A 22,476-nucleotide genomic window follows, 5' to 3' on the forward strand; every position below is an offset into this window, starting at 1 on the left:
CTCCCTTAATCCCTCCGCAACCTCAGACATTGTGGGCTTCGAATGGGGTCACAAGTATGATTTGTACATAGGTTTGGATTGTTGTCAACCCTAGCAAACACAATATTAATTTGTGAAAGATTGTATATAAATAGCTGGACTAGAATGAAGTGATAAAAACGTGTTCACCAATTGCTGCAAAGATCCTGTGTTATAGAGTCCTGACTTCACTATATGATTTTTTTTTGAAACGAATACTATATGATAGTTAGCCTGGCTATTATTAGAATATGTAATATACATGTATTAGCTACTGATCAATATTGAAATTTATGAACACGAGACCCCTCATCATCCATAGTTTCATATATATATAGAATCAAGTATGCAATTGAGGGGAAGGCTAAACTACAGTTCCGGCAGACTTAAGCAGTAAATGGAGAGATTAAATTACTAAGTGGCCTCTTTTCAGTAAAACAGCCCTCTCACTCTCTTATTTTCCATCATACATGTCGTATAAATAAACATTATCCCTGGCAGTACAACAATAAATATATATATATATATATATATATATATAAAATAAATTAGACTGCATCAGGGGGCTAGGCTAATAATGGTATATATAGTTTAAGAAACATATGAATCAAATGATATACATATAATGGGATTTGGAAACCATGCACATTCTTTTTTGTAAGCTAGTGATATATTAAGTGCTATTAACAGATTCCATAAAGTGATACAATACAAAAGATAATTGGCAAGCAGGTGCAACCGTATGAACCTTAGTGTCAGCACTCCTATCTGAGATCTTTGTAGCAGATTATTAGGTATTGAACCACGGAGGTTGTTGCTGGACAAATCCCTACAAAACACGAGAAAGTAAACATGAAAAAAGGAGTTTGAGCAGTATTACAGTATGCAGGTCGATCAGCAGGAAAGCTTACAGAAATGAAAGTGATGGCAGTTGACCTAGAAAATCAGGTATTGGTCCAGTCAGATTGTTGTGAGACAGATCCCTGGAAATCACAAAAAGCAAAATGAAACACTCAAAAACAAGTGCTGAAGTAGGTATTTTCAGTAGAAACTTTTGGACATCGGAATACTTGAATATCATTGCCACCAATTTGGACAAGTAGAAGCTTACACCTATATATGGTATATCCAACATGCGCAAAATAGATAGATGACATGATCATCTCATGAAACATGGCAAAAGTAGGGCATACTGAGGCTGTGTTTTTCCCTGTGATCTTCCAGTTCCCTAGGCTTTAACAGTAATTTATTATCCTGGTTATTTGTATAATAAATGAAGCCTACATGTTAATTCGCAAGATCTAGAAATTATCATGTTAATATGATGAAAGAGAAGTAACCCCTTACATGATGAATTATCAACAACTACCAGTGTATTAGCCTAGAAACCCTTATACATGTTTCTCCGTTACCAACATAACCATTATTTAAGAATTTCTAGCCACTTCCATTACATAAAGGTTAATCCAAAAATCCACTTATACCTATTTTCTCACTACTCATACATAAAAAAATGAAATCAACTATCTTTTTGCACCCTCATGCATTTAAGAGTTTAAGTTGGCCTTAAAAAGCTTCATAGTTGCAATACAAAGTATTTTTATGTTAAATATAGTAGAAAAAAATAAAAAACTTAGTTCAGTTTAAGAGTTTAAAAATAAACATAGGAAAATGGCTTCTCATTTCTGTCAAAGTAATTGAATATTTTCTTTGGGAGAAAAGAGTGAAAGTTGCTGTTTAAATTATCTTTTAGTATCAAATATAATAGCAAAATTGAGCAGGTTCAATATGGGAGTTTAAATAAACATACAAAAGATAATATAAGACCTGATACAATTGAATGATCTAAAAACACATGTGCTCCTCAATGAAGAAAAAGCAATCTATTCATTATCTTTTAATATCAAATATATATGTGTTGAAATCCACTGTCAACAAGAGCTAATTTTCAATGACTAAGTGCCTGTTTAGTTCCCAAAATTTTGCAAAATTTTTCAAGATTTCCCGTCACATCGAATCTTTGGACGCATGCATGAAGCATTAAATATAAATAAAAAATAAAACTAATTACACAGTTTAGACGAAATTCACGAGACGAATCTTTTAAGCCTAATTAGACTATTATTGGACACTAATTGCCAAATAACAACAAAAGTGCTATAGTACCATTTCCCAAAAAAATTCGCCAACTAAACAAGGCCTAAATATACAATTCAATAAATCGCTGTTCTGGGACAAATTTTGAAACTGTAAAGGACATACAAGTGCTGGAGCAATGTTAGTTGACCGAAGGATGGATCAATTTCACCGATTAATCCGCTAGATGACATATATCTGCAGGGAATGTTAAACCAATCACAAAAATTTGAAGTCCCCATTTTTTTTCTTTTCCTCTATTAAGTTTCCATGTAATAACTCTGCATGATACTTTAAAGCATATGAATCAAGTGAAATTGTTCGTTTAGAACTTACAAGGCAGTTATTCTCGATGGAGCACTGGGAGTGTAGCTACAGTTCAAGCCAACCCACGCAAAAGCTATGGGGGAACAGGGATCTCCTGCCCAGTTTCTCTTAACGGAAAACTTTGTCTGGATGGTCATCATTGCAGTTGCTAATTAAGAGAGAATAAAAACATTGAAAAAGGTCATCAAGAACATCAAAAGTTTAGTCAAGCGCTTATAATTGAACAAGAAAATGCATGCATGCTGAAACCAGTTTAGATGCACAGTTATCCAAAATACTAGATGGTAATATTCATAAGATAATGGTTTATTGGACTTACTAATATCCCTTGATTGACTCATTTTAGTTCATACACTGGCTAGAAAATGGTAAACATAATGTTTACATACAAATTACAGCAACAGTACTTTCACTTCAATGCATACCAAAAAAAAAACAATTGTTTGTTATCGTTTTTATAGTCCTTGTGATCATTATACCAAAGTATCTAGCTCCTATAACTAATCTTAGTAATCTATTTGAAAAAATAGAGTCAATCTTGGCGGCCAATGGCTAATAGATTGTTACCATCAAAATTATACATGTAAACGTGATTTTCAATCAGACAAAGTGGCTTATGGGACTAAGAAGCTACCTACAGTGGCTTATACTTCTCCATAGCAGGGTGAGAGCTAAAGTATTTAGGAGTTAAGCGCAGAGTGTAATGTTTACAAGTATTTACTCCAAGTGTATAAGTTCTTTGTGTAGCAATGACAAACAAACTTCTCATTATACCTGTATTATTAGCAAGTTTGTTTGCATCTTAATAACTAATTATGATGTGGATACCCAAGGGAGAAAAATATATCAGTTCTAGTAGATAAGGATATACCATCTCCAGAGTCAGTGGCAGATTCATTCAGGGGTCGAACCAAGAATATCTCCATCCCGCTAATCAATGGTGGCTTGGAGTTTAAAGCTGGCACAAGGGATATGCTATGACTTCCTGATCCTTGCACAGTGCCTGTAAGAACTGTAGTCGTCATTTGCTCTGGCCTGAAACCATTAGCTAATGTGGTATTATCCAGTAGCACATCGAACTGCCGAAACTCGTTCTGCTGTAAAGTCTCCACCTCAGCAAAATAGAGCACAACGAAGTACTTATCATTGAAATCAACACTCATAGATCCATCCAAATTCCAATATAGATCCATTGTTGATGAATTCACCAAAGTGGATACACTACGCATTACTGCAGATGGTGCATCATAGGTGTCATTTGGAGCGTTCGTGACGTTCCCACTGATAGCATCAGGCACTATTGTCCAGGTAGGAACTTCTTCATACCTCTGCCATATCCTGTCATAGCGGTCATCTGGGAACCTTACAAACCAAAAACAAACATTATATTGAACTCTGTTAAAAGCTTTGTCTATAACATAGGTTAAAGAGAAGTTGTATAAGCTTACCTAATGTGACGAAGGTCAGTTCCAAAGTGGTAGCGATTAAACCCAAAACTAACGGTGGTACGGAAATAACTGAGCAAAACTAGAGATTGCGTCTCAGTGGAATTGGGATAAAGATTTGGCTGCAGAAACCTCAAGTCAAGCCCGGCAATGAAAGGAGTTCCAGACCCTTTGTTGACCAAACAGACTTGCAAGTAGTTAGCAGGGGACACAGAGATCGTCTCAGATACGTATGCTGTACTTGAATTGACGATCCTCACTGTGGTCCAGTAGTTGACCCCAAGATAGAGATCAAATATAGGGAGCTTGTTTAGTGTATCATAGTTCCCATAGCCAAAGATAGCCCTCACTAGGTACTTGGCACCAGGTGTTAGGGACCTTATCGTGTAGCAATTGCGTGTCCCGTTGGGGAAGTAGCGTATGTTCTTGTACCTAGCAGCAAGATCAGGCTGCATGTTCTCCGGGTCAACAGGGTGGATCAACCCTGCGTCTGTGAAACCCAAATCTGCCACATATGTTATGCCTGTCTTGTCATCTGTGTACTTCGGACTTTCAGTATATCCACAGTCAATGCTTATAAAGCCTACCAAAAAACCAAGAGAGAGACATGTTTTCTTAGTAAGAATGTAAGCGTCACAATGTAGCTGTCTTAAGTGTGTAATAAGCCTGTAACAGAAATTAATAAATCGATCCCTATGCTCTGATTTGACATTATAAATTCTTCATTTCTCCATTTCTTGATATACTAGATATAAGTGTACATGGTAAAAAGAGAGAACCTTTTTCAAGATTATATAACAATGGAAATTAACACCAGAGGACAGAGCTTCACACTGCTTACCGTGATTATCAAGCTGGGCATGATTAACGGCAATGAAGCTCAAACTCGACAAAGAGAATAGCAAGACAATCTTGGCCGTCCATACACAACCAAGACGATCTCTTGACAACATTTCTTCCTGTGTCGCCCAGCAGAAACTGAAGTGAGAGCGCAATAACCCACACCCAGCACCAGCAGGGGCATGCCATTTGTAGCAACTCATGCCATTGTTCTTGACGCCATGAACCAAGTGAATCCAAATCTAGCGGTTACAATGCGACGTGCAAACCTAGGCTATGACCTCGTTTCTGCACCATCCTCGATTCGGCACCAATGAAACGAAGCTATGAGATGCAACTAGAACAATGTTTTGCTCACATTTGGCTAATTGACCAGGCTCCACCTATAATGCGGTGAGACCGAATCAAAGCAATATAATGCCAGACGGGTGGTGGTTTCAGTTTAATCTGTGTTGCGGTCGCCATCTACTGTCATATATATATATATATATATATATATATATATATATATATATATATATATATATATATATATATATATATATATAGATATATATATATATATATATATATATAATATATATATATATATATATATATATATATATATATATATATATATATATATATATCATTCATCACAAGGATGACCTGCTACGATCAAAGTCCTGATTTTCTACCATTTCACAAGAAAAATAGGGTGTAAAACGGCTCTGAAGAATTTTACATCAACCGTGATTTTTTAAACACTTTTTAAACTAATTTTAAATCTAACATTGTTTTTTTCTTCAAACTAACACTTTTGGCCGCGCCTATTGCCATGGCGCGGCGAAACGCCTGTGTCGCACTATGCATGGTAGCGCGACAGGAGGATGACGTGGCGACGACCGGGGCTGCTGACTGGTGACGTGGCAGGGTCTGCCACGCCACCGATCTTGGCGCGGTGCCGCCGCACCACGGCGCATGGCGCGGCCACCTTGGACATGGAGAGACGGATGGCCCATGCTTCTATAGAAATAATATGGCAATTCTGTCGCTTGTGTCACTCGATTTTTTAGGCCGTCCGATCACGGGGCTCACACACCATGCCGCGCTCCCCTCCGACACGGGACGGGACTGGACGGGGCGCTGCAGAGCTGTGAGACAGTGGAGAGGGTGGAGATGGTGTGCATGGCGGTCGGGCGGCTCAATTTTGCGGGCGGTGCTGTGTGCTGCGGTGTACTAGTACTCCTACTCTGTTTTGTGACCAGAGATGTGCATGCTGTGCGCCTCGTTTTTTGCTGTCCCAAGACCAAGACCACCGGCTAGCCACTAGCTAGCCATGCATGTGTGCAGCTACCTAGTAATGTTGCAGCAAGGCTGTTTTTTTTTGCTGTCCCAAGACCACTGGCTAGCCACTAGCTCGGCATGCATGCATGTGCGGATGCGTCACTATCACGTCACCTCGTCCTTATACAGATTTATGTAGCATTTGGTTTTAAGAACAAAATCAAATACGCGAGTTCAGGAAGTTAAATCTCACATATAGCTATAAATAAGGGTAATATCGAAAGACAATGCTCAATAAATAACGTACTTAGTATAGAAAATATAACCTTAGATAGCAAACAGCGGAAAGACAACTCCGATCTTCGGGTGAAGACTCCAATTCCACAGGGACAACTGACTGGTTGATCACAAACCTAATTCCTCTAAACTCTAGCAATCTGGTACCCATCCGGGATTTTTATCCAAAGATTTAAAAAAAGTAAAACAAGCGTAAGTACATGTCGTACTCAACAAATATAACATGCGGTTCATGAGGTTCAAAAGGCTTACACTATTTTAACTGCGATTAGCTTTTAATTGTCATAATTTTAGCAATTGAGTAGCAACAAGTTTATCACAAGCTCATATAAACATATGATCAGGTAAACATGAATAATGAATAGCATAAATGGTAATCATTAGTGGGCATCTTTATCATCAGTATCATCAGTGTTCATCATCTATTCCGTAAGGGTTCCAATGCCGCTCGTGACCGTGAGCACGGCTGATATACCAGTTTTACACTCTGCAGAGGATGTACACTTTCACTGTGAGTCGTGATTTATCCTTTCGCCCGAGGTGATCAGCCTCTTGACCCACTACCAAGGAAGGTCGGCAGAGTTCACTATGAAGCCTTTCAAATGTTCGTCTAACAAGTTAGGGCCGCTAGGTTTCTGTGGCCTGTGAATGTAGAGCTCCCCTTCCGACAGGCACAATAACGTGCAACCTATACACTAACGAACAGAGGCCGCACTATATCCAATCCGGAACACACACCTCTTGCGCCATAAAGGTAACCACTAACAAGGTAGAAAAGGTCCTCATACTGAGCTAAAGCCAGAGCCATATAGCCCTCACAGTTGTACTGTAAGTCCCGAATGATCACTTACAGATAAGTCCTTAGGGAGAGGAATCTAGAGCACCATAAAATAGCCCAATGCTCTAGCCCCCTTGTTCCATGTTGCTAAAAATATCTTTTAATGTTTATTGCATATACCATTAGTCAAGTTACAAGATCATGGTTGTAGTTGAGCACTAGCATCATACTACCCAATGCAATACCCCAAAGGTAACAAGGCACATGATACAAAGTACTAGAAAATCCTTAGTAGCGGTCAAGGTAGACACATACAGTATGAATTAAATGATTAAAGGTGAATAGGTAACAAGGATGGTCCCATGCTATACTTGCCTTAAACACCGATCCTTCGTTAAGCTTTAATCTCCAACGTTCTTCTTCTTCTTCTTGATCACCACGTATATCTCACCGATTGGACGAAATCATAAAGCACCACACAAGCATCCATACAATCATACACGAAGCAAATAATAGAACTAAATCAGAATAGTACACCAATCATAAAATCAAGATAAAGAGTTTGTAAAACGAATGTCTCACTGCGAACACACAGACGCGAAGAGCACGCTAATCGGAGCTATGGTAAAGAAGATACATCTACCGAAAGATCTACTTATAAAACTATTAGCTTCATGTGTTTTAATTATATAAAAACATATATAAGATATTTTATAAATACTATAAATTGAATTAAGTCAAATTTTAGATTTGAATTATAAAACTAAAGTGAAACAAATCATATTTTATTTATAAAATCCAGTTGCATAATTGTTATTCAAGATATGATTTAAACCATGAAATTTCAGTATTAGTGACATGATAAATATTGTCACTAACACGTAGATCTCGTTGCTATGAACCTAACGCAACTTGAATGGGCTAAAACAGAGTTAAAACGTAGAAGATAGGATTTAAACAAGATTCCCTTTATTAAAATAATAGATTAAATCTAACCTCGAATTTTAAAAGTTTAAAACATATTTAATAGTAGTATGAACATGTAGATTATGAAATTATGAACCTAACGCAATTTGAACGGATTAAATCGGAGTTAAAACGGAGAAGTTATGGCTAAAACAAAATCAGTGGCAAATATGTAAATAAGTGAAAACGTAATTTTGAAGTCAACTAAATGAAATACGCTTTTAAAAGAAGAAAGCGTAAGCTGTGAAATACGCAATGGACCGCGGGTTCTAATTGGAAGAAACCGAGGGGCTCTTTAATAAAAATACTAGTGAAAGGGTATCTTCTAATCTGGGCCACAGATCTAAAAACGGACAGCTAAAATTGATTGAGAGGGGGAGGGGTGACCGGCGCTGTAGCCGATGGCGGTGCCATTGCCGGAAGACAGAGGAGGTCACCGGCGTTAACCAAAACGGTGATTTTCGGGCTCAATTAATTCAACGAATAGTACGGTAAGACAGAGGGGAAAACAGTGAACTTGATGGGGGTATTGGTTGAGGTCGGGACACGACGGAGATGGCGGCGTGCATGATCTTGCGGCTCGAGTGTCCGACGAAGCTCCGACTAGCGTGAACAGTGGGATAGGAAAAGAGAAGGTGGAAATTACTGGTACCTACAGCATCCTTACCATGGTACGAAGGCCGGTGAGCAGCTAGGAGCGTCGGTGGAGCGGCGAGGCGACGGGGACGCGTGTGACGATGGCAAGCTAGGGTTGCACAGCGCGGCTAGGGCTAGGGCGAGGCGTCTATGCGCTAGGATTAGGGGATAGGGGCGGCGTGCGGCATCGGGGCTTCATTTTATAGGGCGCTTCGCGTGGGGCGCACGACAAACGGCGAGGCCGGGGCGAACAAGGACACTCGCGCGAGTCCGTTTCGACGACGAGCCGAGGTAGGAGGCAGAACTGATGGGCGGGCCCGGGCGGTCGGTGACTGAGGAAGAAAGGAGAGCGGGCGGTGTCTGCGCGGATTGGGCCAGCACGCGGGGTGGGCCGTAGGGCAGCGCTGCTAGGCCACGTGGAGAAGCGGGGAAAGACAGAGAGCCGGGCCAAGGGGGAGGAATGAAGGGAGGTTGGACCGAACGCGAAAAAAACAGAAGCAGGACGGCTGAGGGAAGAGGCAGGGCAACCTGGGCTTCGGCCCGAGCAGGGAGGAGAGGGGAGAACGCTGGGCCGGTGGGAAGAAAAAGAGAAACGGGCCACTTGGGCCTAATAAGAGAAAGGGAGAATTTTCTTCTTTTCTTTTTCCAAATCCTTTTCTTTTCTTAATTCAAAACAAATTCAAAGATGAACTGAATCAAGTATAAAAATGATTTAAAATACACTTTTCAATTCAATTCAAAATGAACAATTTTGGTAGACTTTAAAAAATAAATTTTATAACTTTTTTTAAATTCTTTTATTTTCCTAATTTTCTTTTCTTTTACCTCAAAGCCAACTCCAAAAGCATTGTGGAATATGTTCAATTTGAATCAAATCCACACCATTCAAAGAAACAAATGCACCAACATGTATGCACAAACACGTTGTTAAACCTTATGATGAATTTTAATTAAATGAAAAATTTTATTTTCCTATATTTTATGAGCACAAAATTCAGAAATTAATCATTTTGTACCTATTTTCAAAAGAGGCAAATTTTAAGGTGTTACAATTCTACCCCCTTAAGATGAATCTCGTCCCCGAGATTCGAAAGACGTCGACTAGGAGATAGGGATACTTTGTCTTTGTATTTTTCTTTACTTTCTCGTATAGTTCCATCGTCTTGATAATGATCCCACTTTACTTTTGCATACCTATTGACCTTACTCCAAGTATCTTGCTAAACTGATTCCAATGTTCTGATAGTTACTCCAAACGATACTCAGGTAACTCCAATCACTAGGCCATCTTTCCTATAATACCAATTCTCTGCCTTAAGATATACACCTTCCAACAAAGCCTGATAATTCTCTTGGTCAGAAGGGAATTCTACTACCAATCTTCAAAACATTAATGATTCCAGTCAAGTCGCTCGAACTTAGATTACAATTCTTAATCCTTGGTGTCACCCGAACCTTCTTAGCACAATTCTCCTTTGCTAAGGGCATTGGCCATGACTTTTTCTTCTCCAAGTGATAGCACTTTTCTAAGTCATAATCCATTTCATTCCAACAAGAATAACACAAGCTCAAGACCAACTTAATAAAGATGTCCCGTAGGTTCTTGTGACCCTCCTATAAGTCACTTTTTCTTCCAAGGAGATATTACTTCCATGCTCCATAATAGATAACTCCAGATAACATGTTAGGTAGTTCATCTCACGCTTCCTTAATTGACTTAATGAACAAGCCACTTCTTTTATTCTCGTATAAGGACACATTCCACACCCTGACAAAGTGCATCCTAGTGGATATAAGGCTCTTGTCCTGATCTGGCAAAGCTAATTCTTAGGTTTTACTTCAACATCTTCTTGAACTCCTTCAAACACTTAGCTGAGGTCTCTTGATCCAAACTAACTTAAAATTTCTCTGGTAGCATTATCAATATCCTGATGATCTTGGTTAAACCTCCCTTGAACCTTTAATCAAACTTCATTGAGACTCTAAGTTTCTCTCACATTCTTTGGGTACCACCACGCTTCTGCTGCGCAAACTAGAACGTAGGATACTTCATCTTATAAATTCTTCAACTTGGCTACCCCCCTTAAGAAAAGATTAACTAGGAGACACCAAGCATAGCTTGCACATTCTTTTAGATGAGCTAACTAATATGACGTCATTCGGACATCTCAATGATACTCTCGTGTATGGGCAAAAACAAAAATCTGGAATTCCTCGCGAGTAGAAAAACAGCAGTGCCGTAAAACAGTTGTAACTCCCGTTCTGTTAACCCAATGAAGTTGTAGCTTATACCGCTGGAAAGATTATAAAATTTTACACAACTTACTTGTAGAACACTTTTCCAAATTCTGCAGTTTAGGTGCTCGAAAATAGTGCACAACAGAAACTGTTCCAGATTCCAAACAGCACAGATGCATCGCCTTGTGATTTTCGTATCTCCATAACCAAAATAGCTATCAAGGTGATTCTTGCGCTCAGAGAAAGATATTGAAGTCTACTATTGTACCGAATTTCCTCATGATTTTTTGTCATCCAAGATTAGAGATATAAGCTGATCAGTGCAAACTGCTCCAAAAAGACAGGATAGGGAAAACAAAAGAAAACAAAGACCCGACTATTTATTTCATTAATCCTTATACCTTAAGCCTATAAGCTAAATGAAATTGTGGGAACACCCAACAAGATCATTGCAATCATTACAAAGATGCAAAACAATCATAAGCATAATGACAATTCAACAAGTAATAAAGATATACAATTCAATCATTAACTCAACTTGCGATACTATCATCCTCATTATGCTAGGGGTAACAATCCTAAGACTTATCTTCAGATTACGCAAGATGGTGATGAGGGATGGTTCTAAAAGCATATCAAATCAAGGAGTGGAGATGAGAACAAAGACTTTAAAATAAGCACCAAGATAGAGATGAATAGCAAAGGTAGAGATATAGTAGAGAAGAAAATATCAAGGTTCATAGATCAAGGGTTTTTGTAGCAACTTCTAAACCTTAGATCAACTAGTTTCTACTAGGCTTGCGTCCTATAGTCAGCAGGTGGTAAGTGTGGTTCACTCAGCGTCTAGGGTGGGATCTAAGCCGTTTGGACTCTGGGGCGTTATGAATGGTATCAGAGCCGACCTTCGCGGCCACGGGCGTGTGCGGGCCAGGGGCACGAACATGGGGTTCATTGCACATGTAGGCCCTGCGGGGTGCACGGCATGGCACATGTGCCGGCACTGGGTGCACGGTTGCGTGTGCTAAGAGGGAACGTTCCTGGTCATTGTTTGCCCAGTTGTGGGTGTGTTGGGCCGACGAGGACGTCGGTTCCTTTGAGGGGGGTGTATGTGACATCTGACCCAGTTTGGAATTTGGCCCATAGTGGCTCATATGCAAGTTAATGAGATATTGTGGAGAGTTTAGTCCCACCTTGGTTGTTAAAGGTGGGACAGACCAACATATAAGGCTTCTAGAGTCCATCCCACCATCCTCGGGTTAATCCTTTTACGCGAAGCGAGGACGAAAGCATAAGTGGGATGGTGGTAGGTGTGGTTCGCTCAGCGTGCAGAGTGGGATCTGAGCCGTTTGGACTCTGGGGCGTTACAAATGGTATCAGAGCCGACCTTCACGGCCACGGGCGTGTGTGGGCCAGGGGCACGGACATGGTGTTCATTGCGCGTGTAGGCCCTGCGGGGTGTACAGCGTGGCACATGTGCCGGCACTGGGGGCACGGTTGTGTGTGCTAAGAGGGAACGTTCCTGGTCATCGTTTGCCTGGTTGTGGGTGTGTTGGGCCGATGAGGACGTCGGTTCCTTTGAGGGGGGTGTATGTGACATCCAGCCTAGTTTGGAATTTTGTCCATAGTGGCCCATGTGCATGTTAATGAGATATTATGAAGAGTTTTGTCCCACCTTGGTTGTTAAAGGTGGGACATACCAACATATAAGGCTTCTAGAGTCCATCCCACCATCCCCGGGTTAATCCTTTTACACGAAGCGAGGACAAAAGCGTAAGTGGGATGGTGGTAGGTGTCAGCTCAGCGTGCAGAGTGGGTTCTGAGCCGTTTGGACTCTGGGGCATTACAAATGGTATCAGAGCCGACCTTCGCGGCCACGGGCGTGTGCGGGCCAGGGGCACAGACATGGGGTTCATTGCGCGTGTAGGCCCTGCGGGGTGCACGGCATGGAACATGTGCCGGCACTGGGCGCACGGTTGTGTGTGCTAAGAGGGAATGTTCTTGGTCATCGTTTTCCCGGTTGTGGGTGTGTTGGGCCGACGAGGACGTCGGTTCCTTTGAGGGGGGTGTATGTGATATCCGACCCAGTTTGGAATTTGGCCCATAGTGGCCCATATGCAAGTTAATGAGATATTATGGAGAGTTTAGTCTCACCTTGGTTGTTAAAGATAGGACAGACCAACATATAAGGCTTCTAGAGTCCATCCCACCATCCCCGGGTTAATCCTTTTACGCGAAGCGAGGACGAAAGCGTAAGTGGGATGGTGGTAGGTGTGGTTTGCTCAGCGTGCAGAGTGGGATCTGAGCTGTTTGGACTATGGGGCGTTACAATTTATTTCTTTAATAGGAACATATTACATTGTATTGAACCGCATTTTACTATTTCTAGTTAGGTGTAAGTTTTATATTTAGTTAGTGTAAATCGATTATTCATAAATGAGAATAGTCAAAATTATTCAAAGAGTTATCAGATCATTTTTTGGCTCTTTTTTGTTTGTCTATATGTTTTATTTGGTTCCCTTTGAAATCTTAAGACATACAGACAGACAAAAAAGAGCAAAAAAATGATATAGACAAACAAAAAAGAGCCGAACACCAATGGCCCATGAGTAGGATTATCTCGAACATCTTCATCGTGTCGTGTCCACTTTCCTTTGGCCTCCCATTCCAACACACCATGCAGGTGCCTTTCTTCTTAAATCTAGTATTCCTAAAAGGTTAGCTGCATGGAAGGAGTGGTAGGAACATGCATTTCGGGTTTCCTTGCCAGAGGATATGTGGATGGGAGCACAGGTATCGCCGCCACCGCATGGCGACATTGACGTTTGGACACCGAAGGCATATAGTGTTCTTCCCTCAGCATGTCGTCAAAATGGAGGCGTTGGTGTTGTCCGCTGCCAGGTTCCCAATCCCACCACCACGAGGTGGTGATGACCTCCTGAAGCCAAAGGTGTTCTTTTCTTGATGTTCCATCAATGATTTCGATCAAGAGGGCCTGGTGTTTTCTATTTCCTGTATGCCTCGAAATCCCAATCATACCTAGCAGACTTTTCCAACCCTTTGGATCGTTCCTCTAGTCTACACTTTGCTGGATGCTTGAAGTGTGTGGGGCTCAATGTTCTTAAAATGGGGAACACTATAGATTTATATAAGCAACCGGCAATCATGTTATCTGAAGTACAAGTGGAGGACAAATATTTCCTTTTCTTGTATTACCAATTGCAGTGAAAATATTTTTGTTAGGATCATTTATTGTTAGCCATTCTCTAACTTACCTACTTGACTGCATAGTTTTCATCATATCGAGTGAGCTGAGACAGTCCTTTTCTAACTTCAAAACCATGAATACATTGTACCTCTGGGCACCACAATTTTTTTTGACTATTCTCATTTATGAATAATCGATAAATTTTGACTATTCTCATTTATGAATAATCGATTTACACTAATTAAATATAAAACTTACACCTAATCGATTTACACTAATTAAATATAAAATAATCGATTTATGAATATTTGTTGATAAGAAAGATGGTACACAGAGGATGTGCTTGGATTATCGCTCTCTTCATGAGGTAACCATCAAGAACAAGTATCCTTTGCCTAGAATTGATGATCTATTTGATCAATTACGAGGTGCTTGTGTGTTCTTCAAGATTGATCTTCACTCTGGTTATCATCAGTTGATGATTCGTTCTTCGGACATTCCCAAGACTGCCTTTACTACTCGGTATGAATTTTATGAGTACACGGTTATGTCTTTTGGATTGACTAATGCCCCTGCATACTTCATGTATATGATGAATAAGGTGTTTATGGAATATCTCGACAAGTTTGTTGTGGTCTTCATTGATGATATTCTAGTCTTCTCCAAAATAGAAGCAGAACATGAAGAGCATCTGAGATTAGTCCTACAGAAACTTAGAGAACATCAACTGTATGCTAAGTTAAGCAAGTGCGAGTTCTGGCTGAAGGAAGTCTCTTTTCTTGGGCATGTTATCTCTAATGGTGGAGTAGCTGTGGATCCCAAGAAGGTTAGTGATGTGTTGAGTTGAAATTCGCCTCAGGATGTAAGTGAAGTCTGGAGTTTCCTAGGAATGGCCAGATATTATCGGAGGTTCATTGAAGGTTTTTCTAAGATTGCCAAGCCTATGACATCTCTACTTGAGAAGAATGCTAAGTTCGTATGGACTGAGCAATGCCAAGCTAGTTTTGAAGAGGTAAAGAAAAGGTTGACTACAGCTCCAGTGCTGGTACTACCAGATCTAAACAAGAGTTTCTCCATCTACTGTGATGCATCTCGACCTGATTTGGGTTGTGTTCTTATGCAAGAAGGACGAGTAGTGGCTTATGCATCTAGACAACTAAAGAAGCATGAACTAAATTATCCCACCCATGATATGGAGTTAGCAGCTGTGGTTCATGCATTGAACATTTGGAGACATTATCTTGTTGGACATAAGTGTGACATTTATACAGATCACAAGAGTTTGAAGTATATTTTCACTCAGTCAGATTTGAACTTGAGGCAACGTCGTTGGTTAGAGCTAATCAAGACTATGATCTTGAGGTACACTATCACCCTGGCAAGGCAAATGTTGTAGCTAATGCTCTGAGCTGAAGGAGATATGTTAATGTAGCTCTAGTGACATAGTTACCCAAGGAGTTATGTGTTGAATTCAAGCATCTTAATTTGGGAATAGTTGCTAATGCGATGGAATTGGAAGTGGAACCTACACTTGAACAAGAGATCCGCAAGGGTCAGTTAGACGATGAGAAAATCAAAGAGATCGCAGAACTTATCACAATTGGTAAAGCACCGGGTTTTCGATTGGATGATTAGGGAACAGTGTGGTTCGAAAAGAGAATATGTGTGCTAGAGATAAGAGATAAAGTCCATTCGAGAGATGATTCTAAGAGAAGCTCATGACTCAGCATACTCTATCCATCCAGGTAGTACTAAGATGTACCTAGATCTAAAGGAGAAGTACTGGTGGTATGGTTTGAAAAGAGACGTGGCCGAGTATGTAGCAATATGTGACACATGTCCGCGAGTTATGGCAGAACATCAAAGGCCAGCAGGTTTACTTCAACCTATGAAGATACCTGAGTGGAAGTGGGAAGAAGTTGGTATGGATTTCATTGTTGGATTACCACGCACTCAAAGTGGTTATGACTCAATTTGGGTAATAGTAGATCGATTGACTAAGGTTGCTCACTTCATACCGGTCAAGACTACTTATACGGGTGCAAAGTTGGTAGAATTATACATGTAATGGATAGTATGTTTGCATGGAGTTCCTAAGAAGATTGTGTCAGATAGAGGTACTCAGTTTACATCACACTTTTGGAAGAAATTGCATGAATCTATGGACACTAAGTTGAACTTCTGCTCAGCTTATCATCCACAAACTGATGGACAAATAGAGAGAACCAATCAGATCTTAGAGGATATATTGAGAGCTTGTGCTTTGCAATATGGTACAAGTTGGGATAAGAGTTTGTGTTACGCTAAGTTCTTCTACAACAACAGTTACCAAAAGAGTCTCAAGATGGCACCATTCGAGGCACTATATGGTAGAAAGTGCAGAACTCCATTGTTCTGGAATCAGACCGGAGAAAGTCAAGTGTTTGGACCTAAGATCCTCAAGGATGCTGAAAGGCAAGTGCAGACTATCAGGGAAAACTTAAGGGTGGCACAGTCTAGACAGAAGAGTTATGCTAACACTCAGAGAAGGGAATTGGTTTTTGAAATAGGGGATTATGTTTACCTAAAAGTGTCACCTATGAGAAGTGTGAGAAGATTTAATATGAAAGGAAAGTTAGCTCCAAGGTATATTGGACCTTTCAAGATTTTGGAGAGACGTGGAGAAGTAGCTTATCAGTTGGAATTGCCTGGGAGCTTGTCAGGTGTACATGATGTGTTTCATGTGTCTCAATTAAAGAAGTGTTTGCGTGTACCTGAGGAGTAGATTCTATTAGAGGAGCTTATAGTTAAGGAAGATCTCACCTATGAGGAATTTCTGGTAAAAATTTTGGAGACAGCAGAAAGAGTTACAAGGAGATGAGTTATAAGGATGTGTAAGGTTCAATGGAATCGGTATACTGAAGATGAGGCTACTTGGGAAAGAGAAGAGGATTTGAGAAAAACATACCCGCAGCTTTTTGAGTAAGCACTGTCCGAATCTCGAGGATGAGATTCATTTTAAGGGGGGGTAGAATTGTAACACCCTAAAAATTGCAATATTTTAAAATAGGAGAATTTGATCCGTTCAACTTGCGTTAGGTTTGTAATTCCATAATCTACGTGTTTATACTACTGTTGAGTATGTTTTCAACTTTTAAAATCGAGGTTAGCTTTAATTTATTATTTTACAAAAAGAAATCTTATTTAATTCATAACTTGTCCGTTTTAACTCTGATTTGAGTGATTATCGCGTCTGCGTGTTCGTAGCTTTGCGTAGAACAGTTTTAAAACCTTTTTAACTTCTATTTCTACTGTTTGGTGTATTGTTCTAATTAGCTTATATCTGTTTGCTATGCATGTATGTATGGATGCCTGTGTGGTGCTGTTTGATCTCGAGTTGACAGTGAGTTTTGTGTTGGTGATCTGGAGCAACTCTTTGAAGATCAAGACCAGCAGCGATACTTTGAATTAAGGCAAGTATAATATGAGGCTCCTTGTTACCTATTCACTTTAATGCAATCTCAATTCATATGCATATGTTGATGAACCGCTTGGAGTCTATTTACCTTGATATTGCTTATCTTGTCCTTGATTTACCTATGGGTTGTGCATGTGGGTAGTATGCTCAGTTTGCTCCAACTAATATTGATTAAAGAATACAATAAAAGATATATGCAACTTCGTATTAAAAGATGTTTTTTAGCAACATGGAACAAGGGGGCTAGAGCATTGGGCCTTTTCCTAGGGTGCTCTAGTTTCTCTCCATAAGAACTCATCTTTAAGTGGCAACCCAGGACTTACAGTACAACCATAACGACCACATGGCTCTGGTCTTAGTCCAGTACCTTGCTCTTTCTAGTTTGTAGCAGTTTACCGAAAGGGCAAGAGGGGCATACCAGGCTAGGTATGGGTCTCATCCCCAGGGTGTGTACTATGCTATGAGTATTAGTGCCATTTTTGGAGAGGACCCCATAACACTTGGAAGATGGAATCACTTACAGTACAACCATGAGGACCACATGGCTCTGGTCTTAGTCCAGTACCTTGCTCTTTCTAGTTTGTAGCAGTTTACCGAAAGGGCAAGAGGGGCATACCAGGCTAGGTATGGGTCTCATCCCCAGGGTGTGTACTATGCTACGAGTATTAGTGCCATTTCTGGAGATGGCTCCATAACATTTGGAAGATGGAATCCTTAGCGGCTGCTCCTTATTAGAACGACTGGGGAAAAGCTTCATAGTGTACCCTGCCTGCCCACCTTGGAAGTGGTTTGGGAGTAATTAACCCGAGCATATGGGTAACACGACTCATGGTGAAAGTGTACAACCTCTGCAGAGTGTAAAACTGGTATATCAGCCGTGCTCACGAACACGAGCGGCCTAGATCCTAACTGAATAGTTGGTTACTTGGACGTTTTGGGTTATGATTAAATTGCTGATATCTCTAATTATTCATATTCGGGAGCCGAAGCATAACTTAGAAACTTATGATTAATAATAAAATATGACCAACTAAAAGTGCTTACCACAGTTTAGCCGTGTCAAGCCATTTGAGCCTACATCCCCTCATGTTATGCTTGCTAAGTGGTAGTAGCTTACGCTTATTTTATTTCAATACTTTGGCAAAATCCCGAATGGATATCAGATGGAGGTTCTTCAGTGGAGTTTTCTAAGAGGTGTTAGGCTTGTGATCAACCAGTTTATGATTCCTGTGGTGTTGGAGGCTTCGCTAGAAGAATAGAGTTTAGTATATACTATAAAGTAAGGCTATGTCTTTTGTAACAAATATTTATGCGCTATGTAATAAAGGCATTGTCTTTGATATTACCCCTTCATTTGTAACTATATGTGTGAATTGAATTTCTGGGCACATGTATGGTGTGTATCTGATTTTGTCTTTAAAACCAGGTGCTACATGACCTATGCTTTGTTAGTTCTTCCCATAAAACAAATATGCGCCCTATTCACTTATGCTAAAATTTAGCTTATGCTGATGTTTATGTTGAAATAGTTGGTATGGTTGTGTTAGGCTTAATTTTTTCTTCCTTTTTGATTTTGGTCCATGTTACTTTTTTATGTGTTCAACAAAATTTGCTCCGCTAATGTTTTTCAATTCTTTTATGATTCCCATAATGTTCAGGTTTTTGTTTTTTTTTCATTGTTCCACCATGGTGTGTTAGTGCATGTGTTGTATGGAAACAATACGAGCTACTAATGCAAGATGGATTCACATGTGTATTCTCTCTGTCCCTCACTTGCCAAACGTAGGCATCAAGGATCATGCACTCCGCACTCTCATGAATCACGGGCATCTTTAAATGCATCCACGTCCAGAGTGCAACGAAAGGCCTGTTCGCTTGGCTGATAAGCCATGACTGAAAGTACTGTTGGCTGATTTGTTATGAGAGAAAAATAATATTTGTTGGCTAAAAAAGCGCTTATAAGCCAAGCGAACAGGGCTCGTGCTCCCCGGGTGTCACAGAAGCTGACCAAGTGGCAACGGGAGAGTAAAGGTACTTCAAACAAGTGCAATGACTACATGCAGCGGCAGCATCAAGACCTGGGTATGAGACTTAGCATGTATTCTCTACATGTATTTGTCTTGCAAATAAATAAAGAGTTAAATGCACTCTAGGTCCACAAACCTGGGTATGAGACTTAGCATGATGCAATGGAATGGCAGTTAGTATCATGCCATTGATCTTGAAATATTTGACACAAATTGTGAACCCAGTAATCTTTGAGGCTGACAGAAATATTTGGCAGGCAATGTGAACTCAGGCAAAATTTTAACAGACATTGTGGACACAGGAAATATTTGACACCAACTGAGCTTGACATTGCATTGAAAAAGTTCACAAGCAGCATTCATGGCAACCAAGTCACCAACAGTAGCACTTTCATCTTACAGAACCAAAAGCATGTCATCTGTGCGTAACTGGTATCACCACCAGTCAATCAAAAGCATCTATCACCACCTGTGTGTACCGGTGCCACCACCACTAAGTTACTCTAGTACCAAAATTATATCAGCATCCAAGTGTTACATCACATTGTTTTGGGTGCTACATCACATATTTACACACAAGTTTTTTCTGTTGGAGTAGTCTTCTTCCCTGGCTTCTTTGCAACCTAAGGTATCTCCTTGGGATTTATAGGCACCTTGCGCTTTCCTACTACAGCTCTTCCTTTCTTGGTAGCAGTAGATGGTGCTAGAGGTCTTGCAGCAGGCAGGTTTGACATGATGAAGGTTGAGTCAGGTAGAGGTTGAGGTTGGACGTTTGATGTTGCAACCTGTGTGTACTAGTACAATTCTATAGTCATGTTGTGAAATGCAAAGGAAAATAGTGACAGCCATGATGTTCTGTACATACCTCTTGGTCCAGATGTGAAATCATTGTCTCTATTACCTCTACACTTCCTTCTGTAATATGAGACCATGGTGGCTGACTCCCATCTACAAAATGGTACACAGTCTGCAACAGAATAATGTCAGTGAAATGAGACAAATTTGTTGCATGGTAGTGAAATGAGACAAATTTGTAGCACTGCAAGTACCTGAGCCCTTGCATAATCATACATGTCTTCTTCATGCATATTACTTGGCATTGCTTCCCCTTGATCTGACTGTCTTATTTCTTCTTCTTCAGCATTGGTCTCTGGCTGTTTTTTGGGCATCAGTCCTGCTTTCCTAAGCTGACAGCCCTTCTTATTGTGGCCTTTGTCTCCACAGTAGCTGTATGTCATAGCCACTCCATGTTTTGACAATTTACTTCCTGTAGCAGTTTCTATTTCTATTGGTAGTTTCCTTCTATTCTTTGAAGGCCTACCCACCTTTTTCTCATACTTGGGAGGTAGAACCTTAGGTGTAGATACCTTCTCCTAGGTGGTCTTATCACTACATGGCATGATCTTAGGACCATATGCTACAAGGAACCTTGCATAACTGTAACAGTCATGGACCATTGATTCTGTAGGAATTCTTTCATGCCTAAGACATGAGATGACATGAGATTCTTAATTTGCTCTATCATACTCAACACAGGCATTTCTCTAGCATCTAGGATGAATTTGTTGAAAACCTCACAACTGTTATTCAATAGGATGTCACACTTGCTGTAAGTACTAAAAAAAGATCTAGACCATGTGTTAGGGGGCATTTTCTCAACCCACTTATAAGCCTTCTCATCTAGCACCCTAAGTTTGTCCATGTTTTTTGTCCACTGAACTACAGTACTAGATCTTGCACATGCCCAGAGTTGTTTTTTCAAGTTCTCACCTTTGAAGTGCTGTTGAAAGTTGGAGTACATGTGTCTAACACAAAATCTATGCTCAAACTCTGGAAATACTTCACCCACAGCTTTAATTAGGCCCTGCAAAATTCAAGTACATAGATTGTCATAAGTATACAACAATCACACACAGTTGTCATAAGTTCATAGATTTAACATAACTTGGACTACAATGAATGGAAGATTCCTCACCTTCTGCTTGTCAGTCATTAGTGTCTAGGGGTATGTGTTCTCAATCCCTAAATCCTGCTTTAGTGTTGTCAAGAACCATCTCCAAGAATCTAAACATTCCACCTCAACTACACCAAAAGCAATAGGGAAGATGCAATCATTAGGATAAATTCCAACTGTAGTAAGCATTATACCACCATACTTGGTCTTCAAATGGCACCCATCCAAACAAATAAGAGGTCTACATCCTCTAAGAAACCCCCTTTTGCAAGCACCCAGAGACACATACAGTGACTTGAATATGTTGCCATCTAGGTTAAGGTAGAAGGTGCTGTAAGGATTGGTCTTCCTCAACTCATGTGCATAATCCCAAAGCATGTGATATTGTACCTCTTCATCTCCCAGCACCTTTTTCATAGCCAACCTTCTAGCTCTAGCAAGCTTGGTCCTTGATGGAGTAAGATTCTACTCCTTCTGCACTGTCCTAGAAAAGTTGGACAGTGACATTTTTTGGTCTGCTCTGAATGTCTCAATGTATTTCTCAGCAAGCCAAGTAGATGTGCATCTCTTCAAGACCCATTGCTTCTGGCAACTGTGTTTCCCAGTATAAGTCTTGATCATCATGCCATTAGCCCTCTTATCATATGATGCATAAAGGAACCAAGGACATCCTTCTGAACAGTTAGCTTGAAGCCTTTTCTGTTCATTCCTAGGAATCTTGATATCCACTCTATTCCTAAGACTGTATTCAGTTATAGCCTTCCTTAGCATCTCAATAGTGTCAAACATCATACCCACCTTAAACACTAGGTGGGCCATGTCCTTTGGTTTGAATGACTTGAATTTGAATGCTGGTTCACATTCACCATTAGACTGAGGTAAT

At 40.3% G+C, this 22,476-nt stretch overlaps 2 protein-coding genes across 8 annotated transcripts in view; one reads left to right on the forward strand and one right to left on the reverse strand.

The window, feature by feature from the left end:
- The window catches only part of LOC136487131 (uncharacterized), a 162,101-nt gene that overhangs the window by 104,950 nt on the left and 34,675 nt on the right, over positions 1-22,476 (forward strand). The gene's annotated exons all lie outside the window — the stretch shown is intronic.
- On the reverse strand, positions 6-20,877 carry LOC136487250 (putative leucine-rich repeat receptor-like serine/threonine-protein kinase At2g19230). Its single transcript, XM_066484378.1, has 10 exons — positions 20,689-20,877; positions 20,505-20,606; positions 4,768-4,885; positions 3,930-4,509; positions 3,353-3,843; positions 2,491-2,629; positions 2,281-2,352; positions 930-1,001; positions 767-847; positions 6-90 (listed from the first exon to the last, which is right to left on the reverse strand). Exons 1-10 carry the CDS (start codon positions 20,875-20,877, stop codon positions 6-8), a joined length of 1,929 nt encoding a protein of 642 aa, XP_066340475.1.

Source organism: Miscanthus floridulus, chromosome 10 (genome assembly GCF_019320115.1).
Source record: "Miscanthus floridulus cultivar M001 chromosome 10, ASM1932011v1, whole genome shotgun sequence".
NCBI lineage: Eukaryota > Viridiplantae > Streptophyta > Magnoliopsida > Poales > Poaceae > Miscanthus > Miscanthus floridulus.